At 46.1% G+C, this 18,374-nt stretch overlaps 1 protein-coding gene across 9 annotated transcripts in view; it reads left to right on the plus strand.

The window, feature by feature from the left end:
• SRGAP2 (SLIT-ROBO Rho GTPase activating protein 2) overlaps positions 1 to 18,374 on the plus strand; it is a 227,132-nt gene that overhangs the window by 159,246 nt on the left and 49,512 nt on the right. For 7 of the 9 annotated variants that reach the window (XM_029935602.1, XM_029935600.1, XM_029935605.1 and 4 more), the window contains exons 7-10: positions 107 to 235; positions 7,578 to 7,802; positions 11,403 to 11,504; positions 12,492 to 12,689. In XM_029935602.1, the coding sequence (XP_029791462.1) occupies positions 107 to 235; positions 7,578 to 7,802; positions 11,403 to 11,504; positions 12,492 to 12,689 (654 nt within the window). The remainder of the gene's footprint in view (positions 1 to 106; positions 236 to 7,577; positions 7,803 to 11,402; positions 11,505 to 12,491; positions 12,690 to 18,374) is intronic. The other 2 variants (XM_029935603.1, XM_029935606.1) reach the window with 1 other exon arrangement.

The raw sequence follows: 18,374 nt of genomic DNA on the forward strand, positions 1-18,374 counted from the left end.
GCACAATTGTGGTTCTCGAATGTACTGTCCTTTCATCTTTTAGAGAACAATCTCCCCTTTAAAAAAAGAAAAAAAAAGCAGAATTGAACTTTTGTTCCTTTTTCAGCGCCAAGCCAAGTATACAGAGAATAAGTTGAAGGCCATTAAAGCCCGGAATGAGTACTTGCTGGCTCTGGAGGCAACCAATGCGTCTGTCTTCAAGTACTACATCCACGACCTGTCTGACCTTATTGATGTAAGTGCTTGAAGCCGGGGGCTCAAGGGCACCTTTTTCCTGGTTTTAGAGAACTGGTCAGGTGTTCCCCAGTCCTGCTACTCAGGCATCTTGGAGCATTTTGAGAAGGATCCTGAAGATAGCAGCCACGGCCCATTAGGGGCTGGCGTGTACCGGGTACCAGGAGACGTCCTCTGTAGTTGATCTTACTCAGTTCCTAGTAGAATCCTGGGAGGAAGAAACTCTTGTCTCCCCTTTTACAGTTTAAAATTCTGAGTTTAGAGGACTTACTCAGAGTCAGCTGATTAGTGATGGGGGCAAAATTTGTACTCAAGTCTGATTACCCAACCCATGCTAATAACTGCAATGCGCTTCCATCTCCAGGAAATATGTTCTTCGATCAGCTACTTGCACATAGAAGTGAGTGGAGAGAGCTAAGGAGCTAGAATGCCATACCTTGTAGTTAGGTAGCACTCAACATCTCCCAGTACTATTTCATTTGACTGTCATATTGCCCTCTGGATCGGCGTTACTATCTTCAATTTGAAGATAAGGAATCTGGGGCTCAGGAGCGTTCCCTACCCCCAGTTACATTGCAAATGAGGATCTTGGTCAGGAAGGCATTCAGATGCCCCTGACATATGGGCATCTGATATTGACCCAAAGATGACGAGAAGTAGGTTCGTAGGCACATGTGTTGTGCATGGGGCGGGCACGGGGGACACACTCTGTGATTTTGGCCTCCTGGGTCAGCCTGGGCCAGTTTCTCCTGTTGCTTTTCCTCACACTCCATGACTGAGTCTTGCAGTTTTTCTCACCTGCAGACTCCCATGTGGCCCAGTTCCTGAGCCAGTCCTGACTGTAGCTGCATAAATACACGCTTCCCTCCAGTCTTCAAAGTGGAGGGCCTGGAGCTGGCGGGCTTAGTGGCCGCAGTCCAGCCTCCTGGTCTTCCTGCGTACCGGCCTGGCCTCCTCTCCGAGGCCCGATATTTGCCACTAGCTGTTAGCAGGCAGCCCCTGGGCTTTATGAGCTTCTGGCCGGACCCCATACACTCCTATGCCTGACTCGGTTTCTCGGTGAACGAACCTACCGCACTTTAACACACTACGTGGGGACTGGTCTAAGGTTCAGGTCATCCGGGGACTGTCACTGAACTGTTTTGGAATGCTGCCTTGCTCCCCTCTCCTCGATCTCGCTCTGGCAAACAGAAGAGCTGGACTAGATCATTGGTGCTTAAATCTGGCTTGGGGAACTTTTCTAAATTAGTTCCTTCAGGGACTCCTGGGTGGCTCACTCAGTTAAGCATCTGACTCTTGGTTTCAGCTCAGATCATGATCCCATGGTTTCGTGAGTACCAGCCCTGTGTGGGGCTCTGTGCTGATAGCGTAGAGCCTGCTTAGGATTCTTTGTCTCCCTCTCTCTGCCCCTCCCCAGCTCCTGCTGCTCTCTCTCAAAATAAATAAATAAACTTAAAAAAAATTAACTATATAAATAAAATAGTTCCTTCAGCCAGAGATTTTTGATTCGGTAGATTTCAGCCTCTTAAAGCCCTGGGTGGCCTTGTCTTACTGGGTAAGTGGAGCCCTGATCCCCACTCAGACGCGGCTTTGTTCTCTTTGCTTGTTGATGCCAATCTGAACACTGTCCTTCAGTGGAGGTCGGAGCCCTAAACAGGATCCTTTCTTCTGCTGAAAGGAATGGTTCTTCTCTGTTGGGGCAGACGCCTGCTCTCAGCTCAAGGAAGAGAATCACTTCTTATGCTCCATTTCTACTATTTATCTCGCATTTGGAAAAAAGAAAAAAAAAATCCAACTATGCTGTCCATCACAGCTCTTCCTCTGGTTTGTCCTTGCCTCCTTCTTCTGCCCCCAGGGCTCCTTTCCCAGCCCTTTCACCAAACTGCTGACCTCAGTGGGAGAGAGGGCCTACTGCTTTGTCAGTCATGAGCTGTGCAGCCCATTGACACTCCAGCAGACGTAAGGAGGTGTTTTAAAATCAGTCCAAGTATTGAGCTCTTTTGCACCTTATTCTCATTTAACAACAAGAAGAAAAGTATGTTACGAGCCTATCTTCATGGGATGTGGGATGAGGTCTCATGAAAAAGAACCCTTCAGCCTCCTCCGTGCCCAGCCAGGGTGTGGTTGTAGGCTACGCAGCATTCTGGGCCACTCAGATAGTAAAGCGCTCTGGTTTTGTTTTGTTTGTTGTTTTATTTTTGTTTTTGTTTTTTACCTAAAGTGAAGACAGATTCATTACTCTTTCTTTTTTTAAGCTGATAACATCCTGCTAAGTAAATATTTATTTGGAATGAGCCTATGTGCTTAGCATCAAAAATAATTTTTACCCTAGAGGTATTCATAGACATGTGAAGAAATAATTTGCATGTAACTGGCTAATTGCCACATTAAGGTAAGCAGAGGGGGACCTAGGACAGTGTTTTTCAAACTGTAGGTCATGGTCTGTTAGGGGAAGTCATGAAATTACTTTTATGGGTTGAACTAGAGTAGAAGAGAATAGAATAGAATAGACTAGGAAGGAAAATAAAATATCTTAGTACATCATACTTGTGAGGTTAAGTGTGATTTTGTGAAACTGTTACATTAGTGATGTGTGTATGTGTGTGACAGTATAAGATGTATTTCTTACTGTGAGCTGAAAGTCAAAAAACCCTTGAGTCACTGCACTAAGAACAGAGGAAAATGGCTTAGTCTCCTCTGTAAGCTCCGTGAGGGAAGAAAACAAGTCTCTTCACCATAACACATAAACTAGGGCACCTGGCTGGCTCAGTTGGAAGACCATGCACTCTCAATCTTGGGGTTGTGAGTTCAAGCCCCATATTGGGTGTAGAGATTACTTAAATAAGTAAATAAAAAAATACCTTACTGTATAAACATATACAGGATGTTCTTAATACAATCAAACACATTGTATATTCACTGAAGGAAGAAAGGAATAGCAGGGGGAGAAAGAAGGTAATTTCCTAAGTCAAGATTTTCCCCCCATTTTTCTTGTCTTTTAATACTATTTGGAGATATACTTTACATAGAGCGCCTGAACTTTAGTGTTACAATTTCAAGAGTTTTGATAAATTCGAACACCCTGTAACCTATATCTCTATCAAGATAAAGAATATTTCCATCACCTCAAAAATTCCTCTTTTCTCTTCCCAGTTAGTCCTTCATCCCAAGGCAGACACTGTTTTGAGTTTGTTCACCATAAATTAGTTTTGCCTGTTGTAGAACTTCACAAGATGGGATTTTACGGTATATGCTTTTTGTATCTGGCCTTTTTGGCCAGCATGATGTTTTTGAGTGTCACCCCTACTATTGCATATTATTAGTAGTTCTTTCTTTCTTCCTTCTTTTCTTTCTTTCTTCCTTTCTTTCTTCCTTTCTTTCTTTCTTTCTTTCTTTCTTTCTTTCTTTCTTTCTTTCTCTTTTTAGATAGAGAACATGTGTGAGGTGGGGCAAGGGGCAGAGAGAGAGGGAGAGAATCTTAAGCAGGCTCCATACTCAGCACAGAGCCCAATGCTGGGCTCGATCCCACAACCCTGGGATCATGACCTGACCTGAAATCAAGAGTGGGATGCTCAACTGACTGAGCCACCCAGGCAGGCACCCCTCAGTAGTTTTATAGATGATCCATGTAATTAAAATGTCTCAAAGGATGATTTGGGCAGTAAACCAACAGTTAGGGCAGGATTGAGTGGGGGGCCGGGGTACCTTGGTGTCCAGATCTTTACAGGATCTCGAGCTTGCTTTAAAACATGGGATGACTCTCATGCCAGTCTATTGCCATCTGTTATGTGCACCATGTCCTTCCTAGTGGTGTGCAAGTGCAAGTGTGCTCAAAGGATTGAGGACAAGTGAAAAGAAGTTATTTTTGTTAATGCCAGTGCATTGACACAAGGACTAGCCTTTGACTTCATTAATGTATAAATATATATTACATAAATATAATAAAATTTCAAGTTGGACTGTAGAAATCCACATGAGGCATCTGAAACACACCAGGAAAACCTTGACTTCAGGCCAAAAAGACATTCTGAGCTGACCTGATAGAGTCTAAGAACTGTGGGCTCATTGGAATGTGGCTTTCCTCCCCCGGACCCCTATGGCTTTCCTGACCCAGGAGCAGACAGATGAATGAAGAACAGGGCATTGTCCTCATGCGTGGCTGGAGGGTTGTGAGCACTGAGTACATGGGTAGAGAATCTGTGACACCTCGTGCATCCAAGTTGGACACAAAAGAACTTAGCTTTCTTAGTAGGAAATTTTATAAAGGACATTTATTTTTCACTTCTGTGTGACCTTGAAGAGGATGTTATGAAACACCCATGTTTCTTTTCTAGGCCTTCTCTAGAGTCTCTGGTTGAGGACATGAACTAGTAAAGGGTTAATGAGCTGTCAACTCAAGTCCTCACACATCTGGATAGGCTATCATTAAATTCTTATAAAAATTTGATTTCCCCTGAGAGGGTTTTCATCAAACATTTATATAACCCAGCAATGGCCAGGGGAGCTCAGCGTGGCCACAGAACTCATCAGAAGCCACCGAAAGCATACTTTGTCCCCATTGTGAGAAAAATAATGTGCTGCCTCTACTCACTGTTCGATTCTCCTGGGAACAGAGATGGAATATTCAAATCTCGTTTACCTAACCTTGCCTGAAATTGCTTCTTTGCTAAAGCCTCAGTTTCTGGCTGTCACCCTTGTGGAGATTTGTGGACATCCAAGGCTCTGGAGAACCTACTCTGAATCTCCCTGGATGGCTGGAGGCATAGAAGAGCCAGAGGGCACACTGTGAGTCAGACTCCCTGGCACAGAGAAGCTATAGAACAGTTACAGAAATGAGGCAGCAGGCAGCCCCACACAGGCCAGACAGAATGAGCAAAACAATGGGTTTCAGTGGCCACATCTACCCACTTGACTTAGATCGGTGTTCAGCCTCAATGGATTATTTCCCGAGAGGCTAGAATCTGTACTCCTAGCATCAATCAGTCACCTGCTGCTTATTAAATGCCTCCTGTGAGCAAGGCTTCATGGTAAGGGATACAAAGAAGGAATGACACTGGTCAGGCCCTCTTTGAGACTTGCCTTCTGGTTGGGGTGATATGAAATGGCAAGTCACAGAGTGAGGGAGTGTGTTCTGTGTCACGTGAGGGCTGCAGATGAGTGTGGTTCTGAGTGGGGGCCAAGGTCAATATATGCCAGGGTTGCAGGGCTGGCGGGCTTCCCAGAAGCTGGGAATTTCATTTGGATCTTGAAGACTGGGTCCATTTCCAACAAGTGAGAAGAGTGGGAAATATGTCAAGAAGAGAAAATTCTAGGGAAAAGGCAGAGCTCAGTGGATTTGGGGATCTTGGTGAACAGTGTTTAAGTGGCTGCATGGTGCCAAGTGTATGTAAATGCATCGCCTGTTATAAGCCTCACAACAACCTACAAGCTGGTGTTGTCCCCATTGGAGGCCAAGAGAGGCTACATTGCTTGCCGACCATCAGGTAGCTGATTTGAGGCCTGCTGTTTTCCAGTCCTCTGCCCTAGGCAGGAATATGTCGTTGGTTAGAGCAGAAGAAAGAAAAGCAAGAAAATAGAGGCGGATGATGTTGACGGTCAGACTGAGACAGGTTGCCATTTGTTCTGGCCATCAACCTTGCTTAACCTTATGAAGCATCACCTTTCTAGCCTGGGAAATTAAGATAATACGAGGATTAAGATGTAGAACATAGGACACATCTGGCGTACAGTAAGCATACTTAGTAAAATAGAGGCATTTTTAAATTTCCAAATTAAGGAAGGTGGACTTCACTTTAGAAAAAAATGAAAGCTTTTGTAGCTTTTATTCTTCAGCAGGGGAATGGCATACCAAAAGCCACAACTAAAGACAGTGAAGCAGACAGCACTGGTGTAAGATAAGGGTATGAATCAAGGCAAAGGTGGAGAAAATGGAGAGGAAAGTGAGGTGACCAAAAATATGTAAAGGCTATGAAGGGCGCCTCATCTCCCCCTAATTCTCTTCTGCCTACAGAGCTCGCCTCTGGCTCAGCCCTGAGCACAGTGTTACTTCTGTTCATAGACTTATAGGCATCCAGTTCATCCTTGGCATCTGCACAGAGGTAGTCAGGAAGGTTTACAAGTTCAAGGGCAGCCTAGCTAGCCCAGCAGCCTCTTTCAGAGGAGGAAAAGCCACTGCACCTGAAGTCTGCCAATCAGCTGCTTTTGTCCTGCTTCCATTTGCTTTTCCCTCCCAGCTGAGTTTAATGTCTTTCCATCCTCTGCCTCTGGTTGATCTGTAACTGCTGTTCCTCCACTGCAGGTGCCGGAGCGTGCTGGCACTCACCCAGAGCCCAGCCTGACGGGCACCCTGTCACTGAGCTCCTTTTCACATGCTAGGAAGAGGGGGCCCATCACATGCATTTTCTTCCCCAGCCATGGCTGCTCCCAGTGTGAACGTGATGAGGGGAAAGGCTAGGTGAAGTTCATTTGATGCCTGCCCGTGGAATGAAACAGCAGTCAGGCAGTTGGTCTTACTCTATCCCTGGATTCTTCTCTGATGTTTCTTCTCAGCTTCTGGATCTCAGAGCTGCTTAAACAATAGAGGGAATAGTGGATGGCCAAGGAATTTGGATCTCTGCGTCCTTTGAGAGAGATGGGGAGTATTGTCACGGAGTTACAGAATGCCATTGCTGAAGAGAGCCTTAGGGACTATCATTAGTCCAGGTATTTTCAGACTTCTTTGCTAGCAGAATTCTTTCTCCAAACCAGACCTCCTCCAGGAAGATGAGGCAGATAAAAGAGCAAAGCTGGTTTGGTTGAACCGAAGATAGGAGGCTCCAAGTCCTACTAGTTGCTGCCCTATTACCCTCTTCTCAGGGGCAGCCTGAGCGGTGGCCTAGAACCTTACAGCTCCGGTGTGCAGCTTGAAAACCGCTGGCCTGGCCAAATCCATTCCTTTAACAGCTGAGGACACAGGTTCAGGGTTGGGGAGTGACTTTGCCAAGGTTGCCTGACTTCCTATCCAGTGCTTTTTTTTTCCTATTGCCTCTCTCAATCCGCCCCCCCCCCCACTCCATTTTGCTCTAGAAAATCAGAAGCCTTCACATCATCTGAATTTTCCCGGTAAGACTTACGTTTAGAAATTATCAGTCTTGGGGCACTTGGGTGGCTCAGTTGGTTAAGCATCCAAGTCTTGATTTTGGCTCAGGTCATGATCTCACAGTTCATGGGTTCGAGCACCATGTCTTAGAAGCCAGAATGCCAGCCTCAGTGATATGGTCATATTTGCTGTGGGGGCCACCCTGTCCTTCTTCCAAGCTTTGGGACTGTCCACGGTTTGCTCATGTGCCTTCTCCGTCCCACAGCAGTGTTGTGATTTAGGCTACCATGCTAGCCTGAACCGGGCGCTACGCACCTTCCTCTCCGCTGAGCTGAATCTGGAGCAGTCCAAGCACGAGGGCCTGGATGCCATCGAGAATGCCGTAGAAAACCTGGATGCCACCAGTGACAAGCAGCGCCTCATGGAGATGTACAACAATGTCTTCTGCCCACCTATGAAGTTTGAGTTCCAGCCCCACATGGGGGACATGGTGAGGCCTTCGTCCCATCGCCACCCTCCCTCATGTCCAGATTCACTACGCTAAGGCCACATTGTTCTGGGGAGAGCTAGGCCTGGGGCTGTCTTGCTGTCAGGTGGGTGAGGAACATTCCGCTCATTTGGCAAATAGCTACTGTGCGCCTGCGGGCCTTGACCATCGACACTGGGGATTAGGGCCCTCAGGGAGCTTCAATTCTGGTGAGTTGAGAGAAAGTTCAAAATATACATCGTGAGGGACCCCCATAGGACCCAGCAGGATCAGTGGAGGGGAAAAACCGCAGGTGTGTTCTAAAACCGAACAGTTCAGTGTGGTGAGAGGAAATAGCTGAAGGAGGCTTCCAAATGGTTGAGTCTGGAAGAGGAGCTGAGACGGCACCAGGTACTAAAGGCTTTTGATGGGGAGGAAGGGCTGACAGTCATGGTGGGATCTTTTGTCACTTGGCAGAGAGCCGAAGGATCTTACTCTCTTGGCTTTAGAAGATTGCAATAAAAAGTATAGTTTTGCTTGGGTATTGAACAAAAAAGAATGAGTACCTACAGACAGGACAGGAGCTAAGATGTCATCCAAGAAGCCTGATGCTGTCTGCCAGGCAGAAGAACAGAAACATGGGGGCCCTGCTTTGAACTTTTCACCTCCAAGACTAAAACAAGAAGGGCCTAAATAGAGTGAGGGGAACGAGAAGCTCTTTGGTTTTCATTACTCGGAAACTTTTGGTTCCATTTGGGGTGGTTGTGCATGCTAATGAGAGTGAACCTCATTCCTGCGGGTAGGAGCTACCCCTTAGCCTCTGGGCTAAAGCAGAGGGAGGCTGTACAGGCTTACATAATAGAAATAAATGGATCTTCAGGTGTCTTTGGATTTAGAATTGGGAATTTATCAAGACTCGGGTTTGTTCTCTCTCTCTCTCTCTCTTTCTCTCTCTCCCTGCTTCACATTTTATACTGGCTGTATTCTCAGGTTAGACTCTTACTCCATGAGAGCCTGATCCTATAGGTCCAAATCCAGTAGAAGGAGTATCTGCTTCCCTTCTTGAAGCCCCCACAAAATTCCCAATCATTCTGATTGGCTGATGTGTTTATCCCTGCACCAATCATTGTGGCTGGGTATCTGCAGTTGACTGACTGGCTTATGCCTACGTCACATCCTCCATGCCTGAGTTGTGGGGTGAGAGGTTCCCCCAGAGGAGAGTCAGGCCAAAGTTACCAGAAGAGGGAGGAATGGATCCTAAGTGACCGAAAAACAATAATATGCTCTCAACAAGGGAATGTGGTGTTGCCATCAGGATTAGTATCCAGATGCTTTTTAGAAAACCCTGCTCCAGAATGACAACTGTTGCAGTGTAACCAGAAGATTCCCTGTCATCAGTAGGCCACAGAGGAGAGGGCAACGTTTCTCTCCTGAAGACAAAAATGTGGAGATGATTTCTTTCCTCTCCTCAGGGAAAATCAAGCCATGTACAGTTTGTTTCCATTTCTGTGACTTAGGAAATGTCAGCGTCTGAACAGATGGGAAAGTGAGATGGAAGCGTGTGCAGTCAGAGTGGGGGGAAGGGGTGTCACCAAGCCCCAGGAAGTCCCATTCCTCACCTGCCCTGGCTGCTGGTCCATCTCATCTTCCAGTCCCCTTCTCCAGCTGCCACTGAGATTCTGTCCCAAGAATCAGTGGGACTTGGGGACGGGCTGAGTGGAGTGATACATTTCCTGGTGTTGACTGAGTTCCCTTCTGAGCCAAACAGCTTGTCTCCATAAAGGGAGGCTCCAAATGCTGGGTGCTCGGGCCCCCTCGTAGCCCTGTCAGTGCCTTAGTCTCATACTCTGGAGCACAGCTGGAGTGCATTACCTTGCACCCCACTTCGGGGTCCTCTGCCAAAGCCTGCCTCAGCAGCCTTGCTGCTTCTTAAAGGCACAGGCTTGGAGGTGGTTCTCCCTCCATGATTCCTTCCTGCTAGGTCTGGGTTACTTTAAAATTTAACAATCCATTCTTCTGTCTAGGCCCTCTCCTTGTGTGATACAGCTGATCAGTGGCTAAGCCAGGCAGGGGCCAAGATCAGCCCTCGATCTTGAAAAGGTTCTGCATTCCAGCCTAGCCTTCATAGGAGCAGAAAATAAAAAAAGATGAGAAGGCAAGTTTTTCTTGGTCCCTGCAGCCAGTCTCTCCCCACCAGTGTGGGCTGTCTGTGGACTGTGGAGGCAATGAGAGGGAGCTGCCTGGAAGTCCTTGAACTAAGGCCAAGGTTCGGGTGGCATTTTGACCGGAAGCCCTGAAACTGGCCAAGGCCCCGCACTGACGGGTGTTCTGGGGCACTCAGCACATGCGTGGTTGCCAAACACTCTCAGATGTACTGGGAGGAGGCGCTTGGCTCTACTTTTGGTGCCCCCAGAGGCTTGTGGGGCTCTGGATGCCTGACCAGTGACATCAGGCAGCCAGAGAGTTTCACTCTTGGCTCTAACCCATCCTGGCCACTGAGCTTTCTCCATTGTGTCTGCTTATCCAAGAGCCAGAGAGTGAAGTCAGCTCTCTTCAGATCTGAGAGCCGGCTCAGGCCAGCTCTTCAGCTGGGAGAGGAGGTCAAGTCAGTTGGGAGCTTAAAAGCCAATGAAGGAAAAGGTCAGGTCCCAGCCCCCTCCATTTAAAGAGGGGTTTTGTCTTCTAGGCAAGAGAATGGTCTGTGGGCATGTGAATGTGCCCACTCATTGCTTAGGAAGAAGGAGGCCAGTTCTATCCAGATGTCTCTATGCAGACAAGAGGCTAAGGGACACATGGTGTCAAGGTGACAGGAGCTGCCTCCATGTGGGTCCTGCCTCCTAATCTGCCAGCCTTCTGTTCCTCATCTGTCATCCTGGGGACTGTGGGTGACCTCATACCCGTGCCATAACCGTGCCCCCATCAAGAGATGGTGGCTCAACCATCTTTTCACACAGGGAAAAGCTTACTGACTGTCATTCTTAGGGGAAGGGCAGACTCCTTTCCCACACAGATCTGGGGCAAACCTGGGGCAAAAGGAGGGAATTCCACCAGATTCTGTGCCCGCTGGGGCCCCCTAGCATTGCCTGGGGACTTGTTCCTGGCTTTACACACTCTCTCATTGAGTCAGACCTCTCCTGCATGGCCCAGATTTATAAACACATGCCGGCTGCCAACAGCGGCAAGCTAGCCTCCTGACCCACTTCTCTCCTGCTTTCACTCTGGTGCTTGAAGAGGAAAGAAGGAGGGGCCGGAGAGGTGGCCACTAGGACTTGTAGCAGGAAATCCGCCCGCCAGAGCATTGTGTATCTGGACTGGGGGCTGCCCGAGGTGCTCCTCCGCCTAACACCGGCTTCCATGAAGCCGCAGACCCTACCAAGCGCCAGCCTGGGGATAAGCCCCAAACGGAGAGACATGATCTTTCCAAACAGGTCCCACTCCGCATTCCCTCCTGTGCTCTTTGGTCCTGGAGGAGGTCCACATGCTCTGCCTTTGTGTTTTGTTTTAACATAGAAACCATGAGGCTTACAGCTTGAACATGAGTACTTTTATTAGCAGTAATGGGACTCTGGAACCGCCAAAAGAACTGTGTCCTCTTCCTGACCTGGTATTGCTTTCTTTTGGCAGGCTTCCCAGCTCTGTGCCCAGCAGCCTGTCCAGAGCGAGCTGGTACAGAGATGCCAGCAACTGCAGTCTCGTCTGTCCACCCTGAAGATTGAGAACGAAGAGGTGAGTTTCCTGCTTAGGAGACTTGCAGCCACCCTCTGTGTTTCCCTGTTGACCCTCGTTCTTGCTGCGCGTCTGGGAGCAGGTGGAAGGAGCATGCAGAGAATGTCCGGGCTGCCGCAAACATTTCCTAGCCAAATGTAGCCTTGGATTTTCCCTCTCTGCTACATCCTGCCCTTGAACTCCAGGAAGTTGCTCTTGCATTGCCAAAGGTTGAGCTCTATTTTGGGCTTTTGCAAAATGCTTTTTTCCCCCCTCTACACATTTAATCAAAATGGCACTTGGCAGCTGTGTGAATAATATTGTGTCTCCGAAGCCACCCCCTCATGCCTGGCTTTTTCCAGCATTTCCAAACAAACAGAGGCCTTTGACTTTGACACTTAAAACATCTCCATCGTCTTTGAAGAGGGGGACTTTCTTCTGGGCCCAGAGTACTCGCTTTCCACAGCTAGTTCAAAAGGGCAGCGTTTCTTTTGTGCTCTGGTGACTTCTTACCTGGCGTCTCAGTCAGTCGGGAAGATCGGGAAAGACTGGGGACGGGTCACGTAGTTGGCGAGTAGAGAAACAGATGCGCTGATTTGTTGAAACAGAACCTGGGCGTTGCGGGACCGGGCCCATCTCATAGCTCAACTAGCTCTTTACATCATGGCATCGGTTTGGATTTGCTTTATGCTCTCCGCTAGAGCTTCCATTATAGCCAAGAGCTAATATTAAATTTAAAAAGTAAATAATAACCAAAAGAGCTGGGTCAAATACGTAGCTTGAAGAGGGGGGTGGTTTTTAGGTCCTCACCCGAGAGAGTTGCCCTGGACAGCAGAGTCCGTGTGATGGCTCTCATTCACTCAGCACCATCTAGGGGGAAGTGGGGCGGCACCTCCCAGCGGCAGCCCCCTTTCCCTCCAGCCACCCCTCCCGCAGCTCCAAGCTCCCCCGTTACCGGCTCTTCTGCAGCCTGCCCCTCATGTGCTATGCTGGCCCTTGTCACGGCAGGTCAAGAAGACAATGGAGGCCACTCTGCAGACCATCCAGGACATTGTGACCGTCGAGGATTTTGATGTGTCTGATTGCTTCCAGTACAGCAACTCTATGGAATCCGTCAAGTCCACGGTCTCAGAAACCTTCATGAGCAAGCCCAGCATCGCTAAAAGGAGAGCCAACCAGCAAGAGACCGAGCAGTTCTATTTCACGGTGAGGGGCTCGATGGCTCTTGAGGATCCCTTGAGGCACACAGAGGGGCTCGGAACCCAAAGTCCTTGTCTGGCATTGAAAGGGTAGTCTTTGAATATCTTGATTTGGATCTAGGCATATTCAGAGACCATTCCTACACTTAAAGACACAGATATCTACAAGCTGAATGTGTGTAACAGGGACACCCCCCTCCCCAAGAGAAAGGTGCTCCCAAGTACACTACCAGGAAGATTATTCTTTTAAAGAATTTTTTAAGCAGCTGGTAGGCTTCTGTTGGAAAGTTTCCTTCTCAGCCATAGGGTGTCACAAAAGGAGGACTTCATTTCTTGGTTCTTGGGAACTACATCCAAATATTCTGGCTAGCACATATCTGATTTTTGAATTCTATCATCTCTTCTAGGTGCTGCAATGACCTTATTTCCTAATTTTTGTTGATGGGAAATTATCTTTCATAATTATAGCTGAAATTCCAAAGAACGAGTTATGTGCACCATTGTTGGTCTTCAGGGAATTTCAAAACATTATATTTTGTTATTTGTTCATCTCCCAGGCTTCTTTAAGAGAAATAGACCCTATTTTCTTTAAGTAGTATTAACAGCCCTCTGGAAGGTTCCTGGCTGGTTTTTGGTGCTGCTTTTTAATAATTAAGTTATTTTGAGCTTGCCAAGTAGGATTCATTGCCTGGGCTAAAATTTATTTTCTAATCTTCTGACAACCAAGAAAGGAGAAATTAAATTTGCAGATGTGAGAAGAAATATGGCCAGTGAATATGCATACTGATTCTGAATGAGAGGAATTAACTTGTTTTTCAGTCAAGAAACACAGTCTGCATGCAGTAAATTGAATTTTTCCTCCAACTGGAACAATTTGTTTAATTCTTCTTTGAACACTACCCTCTCTCTGTTAAGAACACTAGTGATTTGCTATCGTTTCTAAAAAAAGAAATCTGTTTTGTTACTTAGTTAAACTAAGAATTCTTTCGATTTTTTTTTTTTTAAATCCTGGAGAAGACTGTTGAAAAAGAGTGATTGAACAGTATTGTTCTTTTAAAATAACTTTTTTCTTGTTATACAAAGTAAAGCATGCTTAAGATATAAATAGAGAAACAAAAAAGAGCAAATAAAAATCATCCATAATCCTACTAGCTGGAGATAATAGTATCAGGATATATTCCCTTCCTGTTTTTTCCTCTGGACACACAAACATATCTGTGAGTGCATATTAATTACAAAAAAGGGGACTCTGCTATACATATTGTTTTACAATCTGCTTTCATTTTAGCAAGTGATTAATATTTTTCTAATTCATTTCATCATAACACTCTTTAAATATATTTATGAGTAAAACACTAAAATCTACACAGGAAAATAGTGGAGCAATTGGAACAATACCTTGGCCCATTCATTCATTTTTGAGCTAAAAATGAATTTGCTATTTATTTGCTAAAAATATTTAGCACGCAGCCTGGTTTGTAGTTAGCGCTCCATAAATGGCTGAATACTTTCTAGCCCCACAAGCATTATTACCTTCTTCATTAATCACTATTGACTTATTCTTTGATAGTTTATTGAGGATCTTCAATGTGCCAGACGCCATGCTCACTAACATTGGGAAGGCGAGTGTAGGCAGTGAGGAGGACAATGATAGGATTGGCCCTCTGAAGGAAGGTCTTTTTGTTTTCATTTCATATATTTCCAAACAGTTACGATAGATTGATTTCTGCAGTCAAAAAAATAGATATAAAAACTGTGCAACACATACCTGCGCACATGCATGAGTGGCAAGGGGGATGGACAGAGTTGAGGAAACCTTGCACACCAAGTGACTTCTGTGCTTGATCTCGAGGGACGAGTGAACCAGGCAGGAAGTCACGGGGAGCATGGCCTTCCTTGAGGGGAGAGTAGTCTGTGCAAAGTGAAAAGGCATGCGGGGCCTGGGCTGAACAGGACAAGAGTGTCTTGTCTGTCGTGAGGGCTGTGTCGCCGCTGTGAGCTTTCTTATCTCAGGAGGCTGTTGAACACTCTAGAAGCTTTTAATAATAGGATTGTTTAGCTGCTCTGTCTGGATTGCTTAGATATAACGCTACTTAATGACCAAATCTCATTACATTGCAGAAGATTTCTTTCTTTTTTTTTTTTTTTTTAAGTAAGGAATTTTGGACATAAAAATCTGTATTTGAGCCTGTCAGAATTAGTTTTTGGCTTTCAATGAAACTATGACATGTGTATTCAAGGGTGACCTTTAGTAAGAGCAGGGATGACCGTAGTCAGACCGGTGGCCCTGTCCACGCATTCACCTCTGTCTGAATGCCCTTGTTGTCCCCTAGCCCACTTCCTGTCTTCTGTGGCCAGAGCACTACTTACCAAAATTGGGTGCAAATTTCCTTGACTAGCAGGAACACTCTTTGTCTGGGCCTGGGTAGTAATGGATATACAAGAGAGTTCAGCATTTTCATGACTGGGGCATCAAATAATTCATTTCATGATAACACGGCTTTTGGGTGGTGGTGAAAGGGACATTTAAAAAAGAGGGGGTGCATATCAGCCTGGCTGCCTGCACCTGCCAAACCATACAAAGCCTGCACGACTGCAGACAGGCGTTCCCTGGTCTCTTGCCCCCACAAACGTTGCCTCTGGTTTTCTCTGTGCCATTCGAAAGCATCCGAGGAACGCATCCCAGAAGCTCCCTTCTTTTGGAACATCGGGGGGCTGCTATCGAGCTGTTCTCCGCTGTCCTCAGATTGATCTGCCCAGATGACGTCAGTTGGAAGTTCGAAGCATGCCCTATAAAGGTCCGCTGTTTGTGGGAACTAGAAAGCTTGAAGTGATTTTTGGAAATCATCTAACCAAACCTTCCCATTTGAAAGATTAAAAGAAAGAACCCAAATGTGGAGAAATTGGGTAGCTGTTCCAAGGGACTCGGCAAGGGCTAAAACTAGAATTCTGGTCGCCTGATCTCCAGCCACTGGCTTTCCTCTCCACTCTCTGCTGATGAAGCTGAGGTGAAGGAAAGGCTCAGAAAGAGCCTGGCAGCTTTATCGTCTCTTTTGCCCTGAGTGAGGCCATGTTTCCTGATCCCCTTTGTTTTATGTCACTCATCTTTCATAACACACAATCCAGCAATGTCAACTTTTTATCCCATTGCTTTCTTTAGTGACTGTTAAAAAAAAATTATTTAAGATGCAAAGAATTCAAAAGAGCAGACAGAAAAAGTCAAGCTTCTACCCATCTCTGACCCTCATTTCCTCTCCCCTCTGCCAGTGACTGAAACCAGTTTCTTCTGTGTCCTTCCAGAGATATCCTATGCATAGGCAACCACTGACATATCCTTTAATACAACAAACTACATTAGGAATGTCATGAAATCAGGGCGCCTGGGTGGCTCAGTTGGTTAACCCTCTGACTTCGGCCCAGGTGATGATCTCATGGCTCATGGGTTTGAGCCCCACATCGGACTCTCTGCTGTCAGCACAAAGTCTGCTTCGGGTCCTCTGTCCCCCTCTCCCTACCGCACCCCTGCTCACTCACTCTCTCTCTCTCAAAAATAAATAGACATTGAAAATATTTTTTAAAAAAGAAGTATTATGAAATCAAATAAGGAGAAATACAAAAAGAAGAGCTGTATCACTTGGGACGCCAGGGTGGCTCAGTTGGTTAAGGATCCAACTCTTGATATCAGCTCAGGTCATGATGTCATGACTCATAGAATCGAGTCCCACATCTATCTCTGTACTGACAACGAGGATCCTGCTTTGGATTCTCTCTCTGCCCTCCCCCCTCCTTCTCTCTCCATCTGTGTCTAAAAATAAGTAAGTAAACATTTATTTAAAATGAAGTATACCATTTATCCTATTCCTCACTTTTGTTTTTTCACTTAATTTTATTTTTGGATATTCTTTTCATATTAGTCCAAAGACATCTGCTTCCTTTTTAATTATTTATTTATTTCTTTTTTAATGTTTATTTCTTTTTGAAAGAGAGAAAGTACAAGTGGGGAGGTACAGAGAGAAAGGGAGACAGAGAATCCCAAGCAGGCTCCCCGCTGTCCACACAGAGCCCTACATGGGGCTCAAACCCACAAACTGAGATCATGACCTGAGCCCAAACCAAGAGTCAGCAGCCTAACCAATGCCTTTGCCTCCATTTTTAATCGCTACACAGAATTCTGTTGTACAAATGGATGTACCATCATTTAACCAGTTCCCGGCTCGTGGATAGTAATGCTATTTAGCCAAGGACAGCCAAAGCCTATAAGGCTGGTACTTCTCCTAAGTATTTCCTTGTATGAGGGTTGGAGTATGGGGTTTTTGTGTAGGGGATGGAGTAAAGAAGTTAAAGATCATGGCTGATAAAATGAACAGAGATACACTGCCTCAATTCTTGGGGACAGAATTGGTAAGGTCATAGGAGAGGAGATGGCACCTTAGCCACTGTGGCAGTGCTCTAGCCCCCTAGATTTGGTGTGGTCCAAGATCTTTTTTTAATCTTTTTTTTTAATGTTTATTTATTTATTTTGAGAGAGAGTGTGTGTGCGAGCAGGGAAGGGGCAGAGAGAGGAAGAGAGAATTTCAAGCAGGCTTCATGCTGTCAGCACAGAACCCGACACAGGGCTCTATCTCACGACTGTGAGATCAGGACCTGAACCAGTATCAGGAGTCGGACACTTAAACAACTGAGTCGCCCAGGTGCCCCGAAGATCCTTTTTTATCTTTATATTCTCTACAGGCACTCTGGGAGATATGTGCTAAGTAGGTACCTTCGTAGCCCCTGCCCTGTCAATTAAAGTGGGAGATGTGCTCCCGATTACAGGTTTGCTGTTACATATTCTGTCTGACACCCATTTGCTACTTTAAAAATTGACAGGGAGGGGCGCCTGGGTGGCTCAGTCAGTGAAGCATCTGACTTTGGCTCAGGTCATGATCTCATGGTTCGTGGGTTTGAGCCCTGCATCAGGCTCTGTGCTGATAGCTCAGAGCCTGGAGTCTGCTTCAGATTCTGCGTCTCCCTCTCTCTCTCTCTGCCCCTCCCCAGCTCATGCTCTGTTTCTCGCTGTCTCAATAATAAATAAACATTTAAAAAAATTTTTTTTAATTGACAGAGAGGAGAGAAATGTCAGTGTGCCAGGATGGTGGGGAAGCCACCACCTCACCCGTCACTGTGCACAGGGCAGGGTAGACATAGCACTCCTCCTGCCCTCCCCTCTCCTTTGCAAGCAATGGGAACTTCACACAGGTTAAACCCAAGGCATAAACAAGGTCCATGAGTTTTATACTGCCGTGGTATTAAAGGGAAGAGGTATTTTAATTTAAATTTGAAAAGCATTCTAGTGCCTTTTACTTTTTTTTCTTTTTCTTTTTCTTTTTCGGCCAGAAACCTGTTTGATTCAGCTGTCTTATGGATTAGCACACAGCAATGAAGTGTAGAGAGGACTGTGTTGAGGTTATCTGAGTAGGTGATTCAGGTACAAGGAATGCTTTTGACCGCCGGCTGGTTGGCTAGACCACATGCTAACCATCACGGGCATGCTCGTTATCCTATTTCATCTTCAAACAACCTTGGGAAAAAAGAAATTATTATCCCCATTTTTCAGATGGGGAACAAAGATGCTGGGGGTTAAGTGACTTGCCCAAGTTAGCAGTAGGATGACAGTATCCCAACTCAGACTTTCATTTTACTGAGACAAAAA

The sequence above is a fragment of the Suricata suricatta genome, chromosome 3 (genome assembly GCF_006229205.1).
Source record: "Suricata suricatta isolate VVHF042 chromosome 3, meerkat_22Aug2017_6uvM2_HiC, whole genome shotgun sequence".
NCBI lineage: Eukaryota > Metazoa > Chordata > Mammalia > Carnivora > Herpestidae > Suricata > Suricata suricatta.